General features: G+C 42.4%; 1 protein-coding gene across 1 annotated transcript in view; it reads right to left on the reverse strand.

Annotated features, from left to right (window-relative positions):
• LOC107045868 (E3 UFM1-protein ligase 1 homolog) overlaps window positions 1–22,752 on the reverse strand; it is a 134,823-nt gene that overhangs the window by 70,594 nt on the left and 41,477 nt on the right. The window contains exon 2 of the mRNA XM_015268273.1: window positions 4,314–4,894. Coding sequence (XP_015123759.1) covers window positions 4,314–4,894 — 581 coding nt within the window. The remainder of the gene's footprint in view (window positions 1–4,313; window positions 4,895–22,752) is intronic.

The raw sequence follows: 22,752 nt of genomic DNA on the forward strand, positions 1-22,752 counted from the left end.
GCCAGAATAGAGTTCACGAGGATGACTGGCCCCTGCAGCAGATTCTATGGACCAACTCAAGTGGAGAACTAGTCACGTATCAACTGACAACAGTCACATACAGCACGAGATCAGCTCCGTTTCTCGCAAACCGTGTCCTTCCTCAGCTGGCTGAGGATGAAGGACATCGGTTCCCTTTGGCCGTCTCGCCCATCGTGAAAGGAAGATACGTTGACGACATCTGTGGAGGTGTGGACACGCATGACCAACTCGTCAGGACCGCGCAAGAAGTTCGTGATCTCTGCGCTGCTGGAGGAATGCCTCTGGCAAAATGGCATAGTAATAGTCCAGCGTTACTCCAGTGGCTCGCTCCTGATAGTGCCTCCAATGACCAGCGAGTTTATGAGGATTCGGAGACGCGGATTCTTGGCTTGTCGTGGCAGCCCAGCTCGGCTAACTTCATCTTCTCAAGTCGGACCAGCGATGAATCAAAAGTTTCTAAGAGGAATATCTTCTCAGAGATCGTTCAGATCTACGACCCGCTCGGATTTCTATCTCCTGTCGTGATCAGAGAGAAACTACTCATGCAGGAGACTTGGATTCGAAAGCTTGGTTGGGATGAGGAAGTCCCAGAACAAGTTGCCCAGCGTTGGAAAAGTTTTCGGAATGATCTCACTCTGCTCTCGAAGTTATCTGTTCCAAGATGATTAGGCCTTCTCCAGAATTCGTCGACTGAAATTCATGGATTCTCAGATGCTTCTGTTCTCGCGATGTCAGCCGTAGTCTATCTCAAAGTCTTTAATGGAGATGAAGAGCCTCGGATTTCTTTGGTCTGCGCGAAAACGAAAGTAGCTCCTCTCAAACGGCTGACAATCCCAAGGCTAGAGCTCACAGCTGCGGTTATGCTTGCCAAACTCGTAAAGTACGTGAAAGGAGAGCTCAGTCTCTCGAACGCTCCGACGTTCTTATAGACCGACTCATCAGTTGCGCTTACGTGGATCAACTCGTACCCGTCCAGATGGAAAGAGTTCGTAAGAAATCGTGACCAGCTCATACAAGAGACCTCGCGAGCACAATGGAAACTCGTTCCTGGCAAGGAAAACCCAGCTGACTGCGCATCTCGTGGACTAACTACAGCTCAGCTCTCTGCACATGAACTCTGGTGGCACGGACCACCGTGGCTCATGAAAAGCTCATCGTCGTGGCCATCTCTAGAGCTTGCTTCAGTGGCATCAGCGGGTCTTGAAGAGAAACCTGGTGTCGTTCTCAACGTGATGGTCCAGCGCCCAGAGATTTGGGATCTAGTTCATCGCTATGATTCACTCGACAAACTGCTCCGAGTTACTGCCATCTGCCAGCGCGTCATTGCTCGTCTCAGAAGAATCCCTGGATCATCGTTAGCAACAGCTCTGAACCCTGGTGACATCGAGCAGGACCGGCTGCTTTGGGTCAAGCTGACTCAGTCTGCGCACTTCTGAGCTGAGCTTACGACCTTGTCCAGAGGGCAACGTCTTAGTTCGTCTCACTCACTCACTCGATTGACAGCGTTCCTGAACCACCGGGGAGTTCTACGCGTTGGAGGGCGCCTAAAATTTGGTCAGCTTGACTGCGAAAATAAGCATCAGATCATCGTACCTCGAGATTCCCAGTTCGCTCAGCTCATCATTCGAGATGCCCATCTCAGGACTCTGCATGGAGGAACGCAGCTCACTCTCGGTCAACTCAGAAGGTCTTACTGGATCCTCGGTGGGAGAGCCCCGGTAAGATCATTCATCCTGAGGTGCATTCCATGCGCCAGACAGCGAGGGATCAGAGCCCAACAGCTCATGGGCCAGCTCCCAGTTGCTCGTCTCACCCCTGGCCGAGCGTTCCTCAACACTGGAGTTGACTACGCCGGACCAGTGTCGCTCCGCTCGTGGAAGGGACGTGGTCACAAGTCGTACAAGGGATGGCTCGCGATCTTCGTCTGCATGACCACGTCCGCAGTCCATATTGAGGTCGTGGCAGATTACGCAGCCGATGGATTCATCGCTGCGTATCGTCGCTTTATTGCCCGGCGTGGACTCTGCAAGAACTTGTTCTCAGACTGCGGAACGAACTTCTTGGGAGCCGACAAGGAATTGAAGAAGCTCTTCTCAATGACGTCTAAGGAATTGGACAAACTAGCCCAACTCTTGCTCAGCGATGGAACCAGATGGTCTTTTAACCCTCCAGGTGCACCACACTTTGGAGGCAAATGGGAAGCCGTGGTAAAGTCGATGAAGTTTCATCTCAAACGAACGATCGGCGATGCCCTATTGACGCTGTGCTCAATTCGCGATCACTGGAACCACTATCAGAAGGTCCTGATGACGTCAACGCGCTCACACCAGGTCATTTGCTGATTGTCCAGGCCTTGACCTCTGTTCCTGACCCTTCGCTGGAGCATTTGAACGTCGCTCGCCTATCTCGTTGGCAGCTCATCCAGCAGAAGGTTCAGTACTTCTGGAAGCAGTGGTCCACTAGCTACCTTCAGCATCTACAGTCTATCTCAAAGTGGCACCACCCATCTCACGACATCAGAATTGGCTCTACAGTACTTCTCACCGACGAGAGGTTTTCACCAACGAAGTGGCCTCTCGCTCGAATCATCGCTCTCCATTCTGGTAGAGATGGACTCACCAGGGTGGTAACCATCAAGACGTCCAGTTCTACTCTATAACGGCCCATCTCGAAACTCGCTCTACTGCCAGTCTCGACCAGCGATACATAAGATCGTCTCGACCAGCGACACCTAAGATCACCTCGACCAGCGACAACTAGGATCATCTCATGTGATGACAGCTCTATATCATCGAGTTCATCATAGTCCATGTTCAGATTGGGTCATGGTGAGGATTTACGACCCTCTCTGTGGCAACTAGTCCGGAGTGGACGTGAGTCTGCCAGGGTCTGACGGAATTTACGCCTCCTACATCCTCGGCTGTACTCACACCTGACCGTCACTGGTGAACTACGATGGTGATATTGATCGTCGAGAAATCTTTGTCCTGAGCTCGATTAATCTCTTTTTGTTTCAGACCAACTCAGTGACGTCAGCAGCTGCTGACGGCGGGGGAGAATGTTCGGTTTTCTACCGAATTGTTTTCCTCACACACTCATACTCGCTCCTCTCGCATGCTTCCATGGCTTCTCCTAACTGACCTGCGCAAACGACTGAACTGACCAGTGGCCTGTCACCTCCGATGCCTGAGGCGCCACTTGATAAACAGGTGTCCAGCGAACGCTCTCATTTAAATTGGGGCCCGTTTGGACCCACGATGATCGACACCTGCCACCTTCCGGTCTTTCAATCGGCCTCATTTGCATATCGGCCATCGTACAGTGTATATCACTTTTCCGCGAAGTCGCTATTTTGCTCAAGTTCTTAGAACTAATTGCCCTGCGCTACCTAAATTCTGTAAACTGCGTTTATTTAATAGTTTTGTGACCCGCGCATTTGTTTTGACCATCTCGGTAATCACGCTAAAGCTAACACGTGTAAATAATTGACTTTATTTAATAATGAAATTGACTTTTGTGACCAACGTGCACGTGTAGTGATTTGCGAACCTTCTCCCGCTCCCGTTAGAATCCGTTTTTATCTCGCCCATCGCTCATAATTTCCACAGATCTCAGACCCAGCCTCGAACAGTGTCACAAAACTCATCGTATATTTATCGTAAGTTTAGCTGGAGGGGAGGGGGCATTAGGAAATGAAAAGTTTCATTACATTTTTGTCTTCGACGCTCTATTTATGAGTTATCAAAGAAAAAACAGCCAATCCAACTCTATTCGCCGACAGAGAAATCATATGCCTTTCCCCATTTGACGTGAATGGATGATGGCATTGAAGGTGTGATCGATTTTAATCAATTCCATCCTTTAATATGAAATCGGAGTGAACATATGAATGTTTTACATTGACTCTGATTTTTGGGGTCGCATTGCATGTTGAAATCAACTAGCTCTTACGCCACGGCGGAATTCATCGCCGGCTTCCTCATCCGGTCATGATGATAGAAGACCATTTTTTCAGATCGTAGTGCACTAAATACCCAATGGAATGACATCCTTTTGATACCTCCATCCGAAACGAGAGGGAAGCTATGAATTATCTAAAACGAGGTGCGATGGATTCTTATTTTGTTGACCCTTCTTAAAAAAAACGCCGGAGGAGAAAAATCTTTCAAACTTTATCTCCAACTGACTCCCTCCAACTAACCTCACGATAAGTATAGTGAGTTTTGGGAAATCCTGTATAATTTCTTTACGTAAATATATGGAAAATCGATGTTTTTTAGAATTTCCCGTACCGGAAAATATCTTTTCAGGTATATTGCACTGTCCCATAACAGCACTTAATGGCGTAGGTTTCGTAATAGCAAAGAAGGCTCCGCTCATCTTAGCCTTATTCGTAGTAATGAATCCCTCGGTGTAAAAAATTTTAGGGTCCTGCTTATCCTGTGTGCCATGAATCGTTTTTCCTAGTGCCTTTTCCACCAGAGGCTGCAGAAAATTATCTGGTAGATCATAATGCAGCGTCAATTCCGCAATATTGATGAACCCAATCTGATTCAATGTATCACTGATTTCCGCCACAATCTTAACCATATAACTCTTGTCTATGATTAGACGGCCCAAAATTACTTTGACACTCTTGTCATGTCTCTCAATGTCATTCGCAGTTCTCGTGATGTGGAACAAATCAACATTCAAAATTTTTGTTAATTCCACTAAGTTTATTCTCCCACCATGCAGGTACAATTCATCACGAATTTCCTTTTCTAAATATTGTGGAGTAATGTATTCCTTTCCATCGGCAGTGAAAATGACGTCTAGTAGATTCAATTCAATCAATTTTGTTATCAACTCTACGCAATTTCTCTCAGACAATCTGAAAAATAAATAAGGTATTTATGTTTAAATAATTCACCTTACGGTTAGATGAGGTTTTTAAAGAACGACATCAGTCAGTGTTAAAAATCTGGGGATTTTGATGATTGCGAGGCCGGGAGGGAAAGTGAAATGGGATGAAATGCCGGAAAATAACGTAGATGAATTTCGTTGATTGTCACTATATTGAAAATTTGATACACTGAAAAATACACTCGATAATTTACACCTAAATAGTTCAAGTGCCGGAGTGGAGTGTAAAATAAACACGAAATATGTAGATGATTGTTCCGATAAGTAACGGTAATGTTCGATACTTTGTCCGATATGATTCCCCATAATTGCCAAGATGGTTACTCGATCGGGTTCAGTGTCGATATACTGATCACCACGGCACGCACTGCCGTCTTCGTGCGTGATCCGTTGATGGCCGAAGATTACCGAGGGGGACGGGGGCGTGATTGGCCCGATTTTAGGCCAGAATTTGAACATCCCGCCCGCCCTGCGTCATCTCCTGGTGACGATGTATAGTTGATCGTCCTCACTATTGATCCTTCAGTAGATCTGTGTTGATGGGCAATGGAACAAGTCGACGGATTGCCCGCTGCATTTCCTGATGACCTTTCCTCAGTTTAACAACTCTTGTCAGGTTGTTCTGTCCTGGATGAATTTCAAGAACACCGTGATGAACAGCGTGTTGAACACCAACGAACCAATTTTGATTACGTGCGTTGGCAGTTTCGACCTGTAGCTTTGTTGGTATCGATGAATACACTCTCGTGCCCAATGATCCCAGAAGTTTTGGAGCCTCTGGGTGATGATTTACCACCCGCTGTGTCTGTCCGTGGTGATTTGCTGGAGCGATGGTTCAGGAACCGCTGAGAGCGGTTCCCCGATGATGAAGTGCCCCGATGTCAGGGCTGATATGTCTTGCGGGTCGTTGGTGAGTGGACAGAGTGGTCGAGAGTTGAGTATGGCTTCAACCTAAGTCAGAAGAATCGTACGTAATTCTTCATACGTTATGTTCGAAGCCCCGATGATCCTCCTGAGGTGAGGTTTTGTTGACTTCACAGCGGCCTCCCACTTGCCTCCCATGTGTGGCGAATGAGAGGGGTTGAATTTCCATTTCTGTTGGATGCTAGCCGATCTCTAATGACAGTTGATTTGCTGGATGCCTAGTCGAAAAGATTCTGGCGTTCTCTCTCTGCCCTGATGAAGTTGAGTCCCCTGTCACTGGTCAGTATCGCACAGATACCGTCTTGAAGTGAAGCGTTTGTACGCTGCGATGAAACCCTCCAATATCAGATCCGTTACGATTTACCATTTACAGATCCATTACCATTTTCAGATGAGTAGCTGATGTGACGAAGCATACAAACACAGATGTATTAAGGCGTGTACGCCTTGTACATTGTTTTGTTTTCCCCTGACACTCTCCATTTCAGGACGTTGATTAGGTCGGCGAAGTCCACTCCTGAGTGGAGGAAAACCCTTGATGGTGTCACTCGTCGCGCTGGCAGCTGTCCCATTAACCGCTGAGTCCTCAGTGCTCGACGACGTGAACAAATAACGCACTAAATGATGTGTGAACGTATTGGAGCTACTCCACCGATGATCCAGTATCTCTGCTGAATGTATGGCAAAGTGAGTTGAGTGCCTCCATGGAAACTCCGTTGATGAGCGTTGATAGCGGTGAGTGGCGTGGGAGAATAATTGGATTTTTCTCCTCCGGATCCAACGTTGATTTTCGTAGACGTCCGCCCAAGCGTATGACGCAGTGCTCCAGATATGGCGTCAGCATCGCCGTTCGATGATTTACTGCCAGTGAGTTGCCTGTCCATAAGGTGTTGATTTCCGCCTCGAAGTAGAGCTGTAGAGTGTACCTAACCCAAAACAGTCTGGCTTCTTCGAGCTCTTGTGGTTCTAATTGGGCAGATTCCGGTGCCGGCTGCAGTTGGAAGCGTCTTGCGACTCGATGGATTCAGGCTATGATCCGCAAGAGCTTCGTCAACAATGAGTATGTAATGAGCAGTGCATCCGCCTCGGCGATTTACACTGAATCCGAGCTGTTGATTGGCGGTCTCCCTTCCCGAGCCGCTTCTGATGATACTTCCATTAATGATGGTAAGTCCATTGGTGAGGCTAACCACTGACCCGGTGACAGGACAAGCCATGAGGGTCCTGTCCACCACAGATGATGTTCCGTCAGTTGTTTTGATGATAGGCCCCTGGATGCGCAGTCCGCCGATTTTCTTTGCCGTTGATATGTCTCCAAGTGGTAGAGCAGAGACAGAGCAGAGCAGGGTGCACAGCTGGTGCCATAGGTGACTGTCATCAGTTGATATTTAATGAGTTGGCCGCTGTCGTCCTCCCAGAGAATTCGTTCATAGTGCCAGTCATCTTCATAAACCTCGATCTGGCGGAACATCTTCACGATGTCCGTGCCAAAAACAAGGTGATGCCGACGCAGTCAGAGGACGTCGGAACTGTTGACGTGCAGTTTGAGTCCCGGATAGAAGATATCATTCAATGACAACCCCGATAACCTGCGGTGCGAGGCGTCAAACGCCACTCTCAATTTTGTGGTCGTGCTATCTGGCTTAAGCACTGCGTGATGAGGCAAATAATATGCCCGCTCCAGCTCCGACGTCGATGATGCTCGTTGCATGTGGTTCAAGGCCTCATATTCCTCGATGAATTTCTTGTATCGGGTATGAGTGTCCGGATCTGATGAGAGTCGTCTGATGAGCTTCTACAATCGTCTCTTGGCCGATGATGTTGTATCCACCAAGGCGGCTGGCGATGATTTAAACTGGAGACGCACTATGTAGCGTCCCTTCGAATCTCGTCGAAGAGTCTCGATAAAATGCTGTTCACACTCCGCTTCAGCCTTCGTCGAGACTGACGATGATGATGTATCTGGTAGTTCTTCTTGAGTCCAAAATTTCTTCAGGAGTTCCAAGAGCTCTTGCTTCACTGTCTGTTTCATTACTTTTAACGATGATTTTGGAGCACAGCCGGTCCAGCAGACTGACCCCTAATATAGTCCAGCGGAAAACGGTTTGTTGAGCTATTAGATGCGTTTCCTTGAACCTGATGATTGTCTCGCCGATGATTCTCCCGTAGTAGTCAGCTCCGATGATGATGTCGACGGTCCCAGGTTTTAAGAATTGTGGATCTGCTAGTTGAAGTTTTCTTAATTGATGAGGAATAGTTGATTCGCAAGTAAATGGCGGTAAATTCACCGTGAACTTGCTCAGTATGTGGGCGTCCATGTTGATTTGAGCAGCGGGGTCATACCTCGGTTGTAAGGCGAGTGTCACGACACCACGCGTGCTTCTCGATGAGGTTTCTCCTATACCGACGACGATGGGTGATGATGACCTCCGCTCCAAATGAAGTTGATTGACCAAGCGTTCAGAGGCTAATAATATCTCTGAGCCCTGATCGATGAGGATTCGTGCTGGCCTTGAATTTCCGTGATGATTGAGGGGGATGACCCTCGCCGGTGCCAAGATTACCAGTTGAGTTGCTTTCTGATGAGGTCGATGAACTTCCAAAACGTTGATGGTGTTCACTGGACTCATCTGGTATGGTTCTGATTGATTATTCACTTGGTATTTCTCTGATTGACGATGATCTCCACGATGCATGAGTTTAAATGAGGTTGATGTCCCACCTAGTATTTCTCTGATTGTCCAGGATCTCCAAGCTAATTGTGAGAGGTCATTGATCTCTTCCACTCGATGAGTGACCTCACAGATGACTTGATATGTAATGCTGTCTTGGCATGATGATGGACCGGATGACTTGTTGACAGGCTCCTAATGGACAAATGTCTGTTGCGTACTGATGGTCCAGTTGTCTGTCAACAAACACAGCAGGTGAGTTTACTTCAAATTACTGAAATGGTAATCTGATACTCAACCGCTCGTGGCGTGTTTTGATAGTGTTGAGGTACGTGATGACTCTGTCGTTGACGACCCTGTATTGCCTGGGACCATGTGGATAAGTGTGTGATAGAGGCCCTGACACGTCTTGCATCGCCGATCACTCTTGCACTTGTGGGCTCGGTAGAGGCCCAAGCAATTGTAGCACAGCCTGTTGTTCTCCACGAATAGCTTTTTGTCACCATGGCCAGGAACGCCGGGCACTCAATCCCCAGCCAATGGGTGCCGTTACATGCTAGGCATGTCCTATTCGATGATGGGCCTGTTGCTGCGCTGGGTTGTGCAGTTGATGATTTCCCCGATCATTTCTCCGCTGATACCTGGTGCACTTTCGCTGTTGGCTTCTGCTTGGGTGCTGCATTCGTAGGTGTCCCGTTGTACTCTTCTCGATCCACATTCTCCAAGGTGCGAGTTCTAGCCTGGAGAAACCAGGAAGACCTTCAACAGTGGGGGTTGAGTTGAATCCCCGAGCTTCACCTCCCAAGCCTCCCTGGTGTCTGCGTCGATGATCCTCCTTATGATGTGGACCACGATGATGTCCCATTATTCGGTGGGAGCTCCAAGTGACTTGAATACCTCCAGGGCCTCAGTCGTCATGTTGACGACAGCCAACAACCCCGCAGCTGACTTCTCTGTGAGCTGCTCCATGTTGAGGATCCGATTCAAGTGAGAAGCCATTATGAGCCTCGGATTCTCGTAGCGTGCGATGAGTTTCTTACAAGCGATGGAGTAATTGACTGCTTCAACTCCGATGTTCTTGATGAGCGCCTTAGCCTGTCTTTGCAGGGCACCCTTCAGCCTTCTCATCTTCTCCACGTCCGGAATCTTCGGGTTCTCGTGGACGAGTGATACGAAGGCGTCGTAGAAGGCCTTCTACTCCGAGTACTTCCCAGAGAACTCCGGGATGTCAATTCTTTGAAGAGTGCTGATTGATGATGCTCTTGATGATGTCTCGTACCGTTGCTTCACCCGAATATGCGCCATGATACGCCCAAGATCTTTCGTGGCCTTGGAGTATGCGCTGAGAGCTTGCTGGAACGTCCTCCACAAAGTACGGATGCTCAAGGGCGTCTTCGGTTCCACCCTTGATCAGTGCCTCGTGGTACGAGGAGAAGTTCGTCCACTGAGTTTCCACGATGTGTTAGTGCGCCTTAATGTCATCTGAGGTCAGGCTGCCGATTCCCTCCATGTTGACCTCCCCGATGATGTTCTTCAGGTTCGTTAACCGATTCAATTGTAGTCTGGCCTTCAGCTAAAAGCTGCTCGGCCAGGGGGTTATTATCCTCTTCGTTTGTTGCGGCTCCTCCGAATAGCTGACATGATTTACCATTTTGTAGACTATGTCCTTGATAAATTTCTCGATTGCCTCTACCTCTTCTACTACTTCAGCCCAGTATGAGGTTGATTCCGCTGGAAAGACAGACGTGAGTTTGTTGCTCTCATCTGCCGTTGAGTTACCGACCGTGGGATTACAGACTGCCGCGCTGTGTTCCGCCGAGAAGTTGCCGCTCCCAGATATGTTGAGTGACCAAGTGGGGAAGAGGTGCAGTGTGCACGCTACGGCTGCGAGTGGATGGAGATAGACGATTCCGTGGATTGCCGAAGTGCTACGGCGAGTGGCGATGTGTCGATCGTTGAGTCTCCAGGGTGACTTCACAACGTTCCTCGTGGTGAGTGGCCTCTGCGACCGATGTAAGCAAAGGCAATAAACTAAATTGCCTTTGTGCCTCGTTGAGTGTCCGACCTTGGATGATTTCTCTCGAAGAAGTTGTGTGAACTCCGAAAATCGTGGAAATCACGGCGTCGGTTTTCACAGACGTTAATTTTCCTTACACTGTCTTTTACTCACGATGATTGTCCACTGCACTTTTTACTTCCGCATCCGGTTCGAAGGACCAAATAATAAAAATCGTGGGGTATTGATGATTGGAAGGCCGGGAAGGAAAATGAAACGGGATGTGATGCCGGAAAATAATGTGGATGAATTTCGTTGGTTGTCACTATATTTAAAATTTGATGCACTGAAAAATACACTCGATGATTGACAAATAAATAGTTGAAGTCCCGGAGTGGACTGTACAATAAACACGAAATATGTAGATGATTGTTCCGATCATTAACGATAATGTTCGATACTCTGCACGATAAGATTCCCGATAATTGCCAAGATGGTTATCCGCTCCGGTTCGGTGTCGATGATGTACTGACCATCAAGATACGCACTGTCGTATTCGTGCGTGATCTGTTGATGGCCGAAGGTTACCGAGGGGGAAGGGGGCCTGTTTGGCCTAATTTTAGGCCAGAGCTTGAACAGTCGGATTGCAATCGTAAATCAGCCGGCGAATTGATCATTATACGGCTCCTCTTCAGGACTGGTTTATTTAAAACTAGGGAACAGAAAGAATAGTATATTCCCTACCTAAGGAGGGAAAATAACGGAGTCGTATCCACGTGCAGAATTATCACCCGAGCCAAAGGCGAGTTTCGTAAGCATTTGGTTAAGGGTCCTTTATTTAACCTCCCGTGGTCAGGATGTTACTTTTGGTCACGGCGTAGGCGCAAAGTCAGATTTTCCTTCCTCGAAATACCAAAATATTTCATTTCCTGCCACTCCTTGACAAACCCATCGATGGCTACTCGATGGTGGCTCAACAGGAGGTCGACTTATTCACTCGGTCGATTGTCGACAAATGGTTAGTTGACCACTAGTAGAGGATTATTCGATCGATGATCAATCATTGGTCGATTGCTGGTCGATGGTTAGTCCATTGACGGTCAATGGTCAATTGTTGGTCGACTGCTAGTCCATCGTTGGTCGATCAATCGAACGTGATCGACTAGCACTTGACTGCATGAACAACTCAAACCCCCTATCGAGTAATCCGTCAGAACCTTCGAGAATATATAGGATGAAATATTTTTCCAATTCCTAGCTGCTTACAATAGTGAATTTTCAATAAAAAACGTTGAAAAACTTGTATTTTAAACGATAACGTCACGTTTTGTTTGCTTTTTTCATCAATTCTCACGATAAAAGAGAGCATTACAAATACTGGAAGTTTGAAAAATTCAAGATCTATTTTATTGTTAACTAAATTCATTGCGCGTGGTTGTGCGCATTCACGAATAATTTGAGCTTTAGCGCTGAGAGACAGTTTTTGGTTTACCTACCCACGGTTAGACCTCGGTTGAAATGAAGTTAATCGTGGCGCTATTGACTGCATCGCAAATTTTATGCACAAGGCAAAAATCTTCAAGTTCAAAGCTCTTAAGAGCTCTCTTCGTATCAAGGCTACATGAATAAGAAATTCCGTTAAATCATTGATTTTTTTTATGAGTTCCTGTTTTTCAATAATTGAAGAATCATTCCACTGCTCGAGATAAAAATTAAAGAGATATTGTTTTCTGTCAATATCGCCAGCTTAGTAATAGTCATATAACCACAAAACATGGTCATTTCCAAAATTAAAGTGACTTATTTCTCAAAAATGCGCTATTTATGCTCGGTATTGGAAATATAATCGAAATAATGGTTTTCAATTTTTTTTTGGAACAGAGCAACAAATATCCAATCATTTTCGATTAAACAAGCGTAAATGCCACTCACGTTATTTTGTTTCAAATAAATGTTGAACTTTCCAATCATCAAAACAAGCAGGGGGCAGTGACCATATAATATCTGAGCGAGCATATGATGGTGAACATGTCACTGAGCAATATGATAATGCTTTCTCCCTCATGAATAAATTGGTGGTATGCTTCCGAATGGTTGCAGCATAGTAATTTTTTTTTCACTCTGGGATATTTCTTTTCATTTTTGCAATTTTCGCCTTAATAGAGCCCCCCCCCCAACCAGACTCACTTCAACCTCCTACCGCATTTCCTCGTAAAGGTTTGAGGAAAACCCAAGTTAGAGGAAAACCTGACCAGATAAAGTCGTCCATTCCGAGACTCGTAAATTATTTTCCTAAATTATTTTCAAATCCTTATTTGTTTGTATTTTTCTATTTCTATTCATGATAGTCATTCACTTTTTTTTCAATTTTATTTTTGGTTCACTTTTTTATCCGAATATTTTCACTTCATCCTAAAAGTTTCAACGCTGCAAGAATTTTTTCCAACGTCAAACTAGTATGCACGGAGAAAAAATTACCAGAAAAATCACTGTGTGCAGAATGGAGTCATTTTGATGAATCCGAAAAATTTCCCGTACGAACACCGAAATTGTTACTGTGCTTCAAGAAATTTTCTCGGATTTAACGCGAAAGATTATTGCATTCCCGGTGCTGGCACGTGAACTTTTTCTGGTCTGTCAAAATGAATCGATTTTAGCATAGTAATTTTTGTGGTATGTTCTTCTCCATTCTGGTGAGCGAGGAGACGGCATGCCAAATTTTAAATTAATATACAGATTTTTGCAAAAGTGAGAATACTAAGAAGGATATTGAGCGAAAAACCGAGAAATTGAAATATCTCGGAAACTTTGTATGAAAGGGTATGCATATTTTGACTGACTGAAATAGGAGACATCGAGAAAAATATTTTGAAAAAAAATTGCAAACGGTTGAGTAATTTATCAGATATTCAAGAAAATAGATTTAGATACAAATTTGAATATCTCCTAAAGGAACTATCCGATTTAGCCCATTTTCAATATGAAACATTCTGGTGCAAAGAGGAAACTTTGTACCAAACTTCAAGTTAATACGTCGATTTTTACAAAAGTGAGAGTGCTAATAAGGAATTTGAACATAAAACCGAAAAATGGAAATATTAGGTGTATAATTTAATGTTTCCATTTTTTTTCATTGAGTGCAGTGTCTTATTTAACATTCAAATATTTACGCGCCCGTTTGCATTTTTGAAGAGTCAATCTTACAGTTTTTAATACGCTATAAGTCATACCTGGAAGAACTGTTCAAGTTCACAAAACAGTAGTATATCCGATGGCGACCGATACGCAGCACATTCGGCACTGTATTCTCTGAGAGTCCCAACAAGGAAAAAACCATTGAAGCCCGTGATTCGATTTGTTCTACTCTCGGAAGTAATATTGTGTCTTATAATACGTGTAAATATTGGTATAGATACTATAAAAATAGTGATTTCGATCTCAGTGACCGGGAACGTCCTGGACAGTCTCTGAAATTAGAAGATGCTAAACTGTGAGAATTACTCGGCAAAAACTCAACGCAAACCACTGAAATATACTATATACTGGAAAGGGCACTGCAATGCCCGACTCGTAAACGGAAAACGAGCCAGAGAGAAGTAGATTTTGGGGGCCACCTCTCTCACTCTCTCGACGGTGCGCATGCGCGTAACGTGCCAAACAACAAATGGTACAAGCGAGTTGAGAAGCTTAGGTTGAGTTATGCGCAGTGAATTGATGTGTTAAAGATTGTTTTGATGCTAAAAGGATAAATAAATATTGGGACGTTCTACTTTTTCATCGCAGTATTGGAAAGATCAAATAGAGATCAGAAACTCGAGACATGTTGTTGAATTTGAGGAATTGATTCCTCTTGAAAAAGTTTATATCATTCAAATATCAACTTTCTGTTTCAAGAATTATACTGGACATACCGAAGTTTGAAATTCCGAATACTGAGGACGGTACTGACTCAGAGGATTTCGATTGTCTGTCAGATTAATTAAATAAAGAATCTATTGAATTGTATATTCTTATGTATTTTTTCCATGTCAATTTACTCGTAATAGAATTGTAAATATGTATCAGTATACATTGGGAAAGAATAAAATTTTCAACTGTCACATGTTATGAGTTTGAATTTTAACAAAAATTACATATGCAACCAAAAAGAACTGAATGCTGTCTGAGAGACAGGTGGCTCTCAAATTCGACCCTCTCTCTCAGCTCGCTTCAAGCAGCTCAGTACCCTTTCCAGTATATAGAGTATATTTCAGTGACGCAAACCCAGACAGAGCTTGCAGCTCAGCTAGGAGTTACTCAAGCAGCAGTCTCTAAACAATTACACGCAATGGGAAAAATACAAAAGGTAGGAAGATTGGTTCCACACAAACTGACCGAACATAACCTCGGTCAACGCATGAACACTTGTCTTTCGCTGTTCACCACGTGCCAAATGACAATAAAAAGAAAGAGAAAAATTAAGGTATGCACCTAATATCTCAGAAACTTTGGATGAACGCGTATGCATATTTTGATTGATTAAGATAGAAGACATCGAGCAGAATATATTGAAAAAAATATATTGAAATCGGTTGAGTCATTTTTGCGATATTTGCGAAAAACCATTTAGAAACAAATGGCGATTCCTCAAAAACGGTTGAATCGATTGGGCTGAAATTTAGCACTGACAAGGAACCCTAGGTAGGTGTCCGCCTTCGATTTTGATGAAACTTATATTATGCTATAGAGGAATCAAAACTAAGGGACTCATATTTTTTCTTATCGGCTAATACGTGGATTTTGGGGGCAAAACTGTCCTCTGAAGTTGGCCACTTCTCAGGGTATTTTGTCGCTTGCGTATATAAAAAGAATACTCAGACGAATATTTTGCCATATAGGAGGAAGCTCATGATGAATGATGAATATGTGAATTAATATCATCCCCAGGGGTTAAAATTTAGGGGGTGAACTACCCCCACGAAAAATTATTTTTCCAATTAACCAATTCCATTCGAAAGAGCATTCAAAAAGACAGAATACATTTCTTTGCGTTTTTTGACAGATTGCAATTTAACGGCGAAAAAAATTAGTTTCTTCTAATTTTTCAATTTTGAAATTTTTCGTGGTGTAACACACAGCTCGTGAGAACTGATGAGATTAACAATAAAATTTATCCCCGGGAGTGTTGAATTTGGGGCTACCCAACTACCCTTCTTGAAAATAATTTTTTAAATGGGAAAAAATTAGCTGTATAACTTAATCTTTCCATTTTTTTCATTGAATGCAGTGTCTTATTTAAAATTTAAATATTTACGCGTCCGTTTGCGATTTTAAAGAATGAACATTACTGTTTTTAATACGCTATATGTCATGCCTGGAAGAGCTGTGTAACTTTACAAAACTGTAGTATGTACAATGGCGAGCGATAAGCCACACATTCGGCACTGTATTCTCTACAACTTCCAACAAGGAAAAAAAGCCATTGAAGCCCACGATTCGATTTGTTCTACTCTCGGAAGTAATATTGTATCTTATGATATGTGTAGATATTGGTATAAAGAAACGGAAAGGTTATATACCTAAGTTATATACCTAATATCATCTAAAATTTTATAAAATCACTATTCGCAACAGAATGAGAAAAATACGGAATACTTTCTTCGTTTATTGTTTGTTTCTGGAATCTGAATATGGAGGCAAAAGAAAAATCCATTGTCTGCATTTTCGAGAACGAAATACGTGTTCTTGAACGTTCTAATGAAGTAGTGCGAGGGGGTAGTACTGGGAATGGATTATTTTGGTTAGTGGTCATGGAAAAGTCGAAAATTGTGTAGAGTGTCAGAAATTAAAAATAACATGCAATTGAGGTGGTCTGACTACATCGATGTTTATATGTTTATGTGCAGGACCGAAACGGGATCGTATGCGGCAGAATAAAAATATCGATTCGAATGTGACTCCTATTGTTTAAAAATAAAATCATGGGGATAAATGTGTATTTTTGACTTTCATCTTTCATGCACTTCACGATCAGTCTACGAAGATTTGTCGCGAAAAACTGTCCAGTAGTGAGTGTTGTGTTTCATGACCGTTTTTTTTTTCAATTTACGGCCTCGGAGTCCCTTTTTGGGTCCCATTCAGCACTCTATCCAACCCTATGCATGCGGCTGTGGATTCTGCACTGTACCGTATTCGTACTCTTATAGAACACAGAAGTAGCATGGGGAAACCACAGAAAACTCATGCCGGTACAGGCGGTGCCTCTATTAGCAACCTCCGCTCGCCGGAGCCTTCCGTTGGAAAATTCGGTTCCACGGGGAATCGAACTCACAACTTTCACACACTAGAGTTATGTTAAATCCACTCGGCCACCAATGTCAATTATATTTTATTCTCAATTCAAGTTTTTTTCCGTGTTTCACGTGCGAGCAGCGAAATTGTTGCTGTGCTTCAAGGATTTTTCTCGGATTTATCTAGGAAGATTATTAACTTCCCGACCCGAAGGGAGTAAGTTATTGTAATGACCCCGAAAATCGAATGTGAAATTTCCATGATTTCTTTACATTTCTCGGATTTTGAAGACATGTCTGTGTGTGTGTGTAAGTATGTGACCGAAATTTTGTCCAACGATATCTTGTGACTGAATGGAGCGATTCGAACATTTCTTTTCTCAATCGATGCGGGTTAATGTAACTTAGAACTGGTTAGTTTATGAGAAGAATCCACTCAACGGTTTTTTAGATATTTGCATAAAACTCCTGAAAAAATTGCAAAAAGCGTTAATTTCATTGAAATTCGACAATTCTCCGTGAAATAACGATGGGATTGGAATCAATGTTATGTAACCGATGTTTCTTTATATGAATTTATTCTCAGTAGATTTTCAGCGGAATCGTCTCAGCAGTTGTTTTTTTTTTTTTAATTTGGAATTGTGCGATTTGAAAAAAAGGAAGAATTGGAAAAAAAGTTGGAAAATTTTGAAGTGGGTCAAATTTGAAGTTGAAGAATTTTGAAGTGGGTCAAGTTTGAAGTTGGGGAAATTTTGAAATTGCATTTTCAAGTCGGGGAATGTGGAAGAGGGTAACCTTTGAATTTGGAGAATTTTGAAGTGGGAAGGAATGTCAAGACTAATAATGCGTAAAGTAACGGTCACATGCCTTCTGTCGAATAGGTTCATCCCCCTGCTTGTTTTTTTAATGAACAGAAAAAGAGGAATTAGTCGGGAAGTTATTGGTTCGACCCATAATGGGTCACATCTAATTCCACCAATCCCTACCGGTCACACCCCAACGAGGGAGCAAGTGAAGCGAGCTACCGGGCCTGATTTTTGTATACCTGGTGCCGGCACGTGAATTTTTCCTGATTCGTCAAAATCAATCCGTTTTACCGTTCTAGGATAGTAATATTTCTAGTATTTGTTGCTCCGTGTCTGTGCATGCTTGTTATATTTTTAATACAGAATATTCTAGTGCAACGAAAAAACTACATATCAAAATTCAAGTTAATATATATATTTTTGTAAAAGTGAGAGTGCTAACAAGCATTTTGAGCAAAAAACCGAAAAATGGAAATATCTCAGAAATTTTCTATGAACGGATATGCATATTTTGATTGATTGAGACAGAAGACATCAAGACGAATATTTTGGAAGAAAAACATTGATATTGGCTGAGTAGTTTTTGAGATATTTGCGAAAAACTATTTAGAAACAAATGGCGATTTCTCCAAAACGGCTGCATCGATTGGACTGAAATTGAGCACAGAGTTAGTTCTCATTAATACCTATAATCTGACAAAATTTCAATTTTTAAATCATTTTAGTCCTTTAATTCTTCAATTTTCTAAAAGTTCACCTCCAGGTGGACACCTGCGCATACATACAAGGCGGTCAAACTGTATTTTTACGTTTCAGATCGTTGTAAATCATTTCCCAGTAAAATTAGAGAATCTAAAAATAGAACGATTTCAATGCTTCTATTTAAAAGCAAAAAAAAATTCCCACCAAAAAAAGAAATTCCTACATAGTTCGTACCAAGGAAGGAGTGACATCGGAAATGTGGAGAAAATAATAAACTGCACTAGATTATTGTCAATTGGCGACGTTTGGCCTATAATTTAAGCTTGCTCAAGATTCTGGAAATCAAACAAGTACAAAACAAATAAATTAGTGAAACATTAAGAAAAATAAAATTAATAAATATCAGACAATAAAAAAAAATTCATAACCATCCCAAATCCAAACAAATGTAATGACTGAACGTCACAAGCCCATCAGCCATCCATGAACTAAGTGTAAAAAATCTTGATAATTACCTTGACAAGTAAGTACAGAGTCATATTATTTTCTGAAATATTCCGTGTTGGGAATTCTAAACATAGTATTAAGTTCATAAAACATGAAAAATCTAGTACGCAACAATATCAACAGACTGGCATTTATCATTTCCTCCAGTCATGAACTACGAATATGGAATTCAGTACATGGTACTGTACCATGTACTGACATGGTAAACTGTTAGTCTATTCTGAAAAAAAATGAAAATTATTAATTTAATAATTTCTCCAACAGAGCATAAATAGCGCATTTTTTGGATATAGGTCATTTCACTTCTGGAAAGGACCATTTTTGACAGATACTGTTGGATATATAGAGCGCCTGCACTCTGTTTTACCTACTGATACGGTAGTGCGGTTTCTTAACACCGTACGACGCTAACACGCGTCATGAGTATAGTTTATCACTTGTGTGTTAACCTTTGAGAAAGAGAGAGTTACGAATAAATACTTTAACTTGTTTATGATAATTCTGTGTATAATTATTGACTCTACCACCACAAAAACCCTTCAGATACGTTACTCTGTTACTAAGTTGGCATTTGTTTGTTATACAGGGCGACAAATGGGAATAGGTGAAAACTTTTCTCCTATATTTCCTTCTCCACTTTGTCACCAGGGATCGGGCTGTTGTAGGTTAAAACCGGTTGGAGTCTGGCAAATTCTGTTGGGACACTCCGGGGTCTAGTTCATATTCTCCAAAATGAGTGAGCTTACTGTCGAAGAAAAAGTGTATCGCATTAAGTGCTATTATTCCCGAGGAAAAAATTACACAAATGCGTATAGAGGCTTTCGTAGTAAGTTTGGTAGTCACAACATTGGAAGTGAAACCACTCTCAAACGGTAGGAATTTTTTAGTTCTCCTGTACGATTTTTTTTTAAGTTAGTCCCCAATAAATTTTTTGAGTCAACGTGTTCTTTTTTGTAGGGTAATTGATAATTTTATTAGCTATGGCACCCTACAGGATGATTGCCATGATCTTCCGTGTCCATCTTATAGAGTAGCGACGGAAGAAGTAGTGAACAAGGTGGAAAAACATTTCAAAAAGCATCCAACTGATTCACTACGCAAGGCGGCTGCGAAGTTAGCATTGAACCGAGAGACCCTACGTTTGATAATTAAACATTTCCTCAAACTTCATTCTTATAAAATCACTTCCCACCAATGGCTTACACAAGCTGCTATAGGGAAACGATTTGAATTCAGCAAAATTTTGACGCAAATGTTTGAAAATGCTGAAATCTAAGCCAATCGAATTATTCTGACCCACATTATAGCCTTCTTGACTCTTATTTCCGACCCTTCATTTCTGACCGTTATTTTGACCATCATGACCCTTGTTTGGATCCTTATACTGACCCTTGTAACCCTTAGTCTGACCCTCGTGACTCGTAAAATGATCCTTGTGACCCTTAATCTAACTATTGTGACCTTTATTCTGACCCTCATTATAACCGTCGTGACCTTTATTCTGACCCTCATAAGTTATGAGGGCCGTGATGTTCCGTTTCGGTTTTGCTTAGGTTGAAGTTGTCTCTATGACATGTCAATGGAATTGGAGCCACGTGTTGATTCAAGTTGTGAAAAGTCAAATTTTTGGTTAAAACAGAATGTGATACAATGAGTGAAACGTGTGAAACATAGTTCAATGGTGGAAAAGTGCTGTCGAAGAAGAACCGGAGGAGGTTATAGGAGTTTTTGGAGCTTTTGGAGCAAGAGGAAACATTGTGAGGACAGAAGAAAAACCTAGCCGGGAGGGAAGCACTAAGGGCCACGAAGAGGCAGCCCCTAAACCAGGCTAAAATCACGATTGGAGATCAAGCTAAGAAAAAAAGGTACAGCAAGGAAAGTATTTTATTTTTATTCAATGGAATTGTGTTTATTCAATGGAAAGTTCATTCCAATGATAAGCCCACACGGCGATAAAAGTTGGAGAAAAATTAACGTATCAGCCAAATAATCGGGGAGCAACCTGAATTTCCAGTACTTTTTCACCTTAAAATTTACTAAACTTGAGGGTGATTTGTACCGAAACTGTACAATTTACCGTGCATTCAATCAAAAATTACCCCAGTGAACGTGAATAATTGTTTTAATTTTTGGTATAATTTTTCTATAACGGAGAACGATTTTTACCGAACCCGTTTGGTAAAAAGTCAGTTCTATTCGTCCCCATGATCTTCAGACAGGTACAAAACAATTAATACCCTGCCGGTGTGAGAACTTTTATTATTAGGTGTACAAATAAGTTTTAGGACACTTTGCAAAACATTTAAAATCCATGTTCGAAAAAAAGTAAACTACATTTATTCATCAAAATAATCTTCATCATTTTGAATGACCTTCAGCCATCTGTTAGGTAATTCACGGATGCCTTCCACAAAGAAAGTTTCATCTTGCGAGGCGAGGAAATTATCGACCCATTTTTGCACTTCTTCAAATGTTTTGAATTGCACATCAGTCAATTCGTTTTGCATCTTCCAAAACAAGTGAAAATCAGTTGGAGCTAACTCTGGTGAATACGTCGGGTATGGCACAACTTCCCATCCAAGAGCCATTAACATATCTTTTACCGGTTTACCCACATGAGGCCTGGCGTTGTCATGGAGCAATTTTACTGGACGTTTTCCTTTGCCAGTAAATGGACGTTTTTGTTCAATTTCTTGGTTCAATCTTATTAATTGTTGACCCTAGCGATCGGCGATCAAAAGTTCATAATGCACTACGCCTTTCATATCCCACCATATACACAGCATAATCTTCTTACAGTGAATATTGCGCTTCGGTGTCGATGTTGTCGGCTCGCCGGGGTTAACCCAATGATATTTACGTTTTGGATTATCAAAATAAATCCACGTTTCATCGCCAGTCACAATTTTCCACAAAAAAGACTTTCTATGTTGCTTATTATGAAGATTCAGACATATGTCAAGTCGGCTATCTTTATTTTCTTGAGTCAAAAAGTGTGGCACCCACTTTGTTCCTTTTCGAATCTTTCCCATTGCGTTTAAGCGATAGGAAACGGTCTGTTGAGTTACTCCAAGCTGTTTTGCAAGTTGTTTTTCCATCTGGCAAGAGTTTTCATCCAGCAACGCTTGCAGTTCCTGGTCAGCCACCCTTACAGGGGCCCCGATACGTTCACGGTCACTAACGTCGAAATCACCTTCTTTAAATCGCTTATACGAATACTCATATGTACTTTTAGATACAATGTTGTCCCCAAGAACAGAACACATCGATTGACAGGCTTTCCTAACAGTTTTTCCTTGATGGAATTCATAGCGAATGCAGTGTCTAATAAATAGCTTATCGGTCTGCATGTTTTATTCACAGAATTTAAGGTTATGTTTATGACTCCCTTATGTTTTGATACTACATAACAAACCCCACCATATCATATATGATAGATGGTTAGGAAATAGAACACAATAAGTATAACACAGTTGTAGATTAACGAAGGTTTATTAATGCACACGTCAGACTCGTCCTGCGTCTAGTCGTTGTGGAACACGAATGAGCCACCCCACGCCTCAACGTGTCGAGACGAGAGCTGCGCATGCGTACGGTCTCGTCTTCATCTTAACAGAATCGCTATATGGTAACATAGTTTATCAAGGCACATGGTAATGTAGGTTAATGGTAATGAGGTAGAACGTAGTACAGGTAACGAGGACCAGTAGCTGGAGCCACTTTTCAACACTCCCTCCCAACTACTGCTGAGTCCTTTAATACAGTGCTTTGATCTTTAATTATTTTTCTTTCCTAAACAAACAATAAAACATAAGATTAGATATTTACATTCAATATTTTGTCAACTTGTCGTTTGTGTAGCTCAAACGCCAGAGGTTTTGTAAACACGTCAGCCAATTGATCTCTAGAACTAATCCAGTTAACTTTGATGAAATTGAGTTTCACACACT

The sequence above is a fragment of the Diachasma alloeum genome, unplaced genomic scaffold (genome assembly GCF_001412515.2).
Source record: "Diachasma alloeum isolate Michigan unplaced genomic scaffold, Dall2.0 Dall_scaffold_01095, whole genome shotgun sequence".
Lineage (NCBI taxonomy): Eukaryota > Metazoa > Arthropoda > Insecta > Hymenoptera > Braconidae > Diachasma > Diachasma alloeum.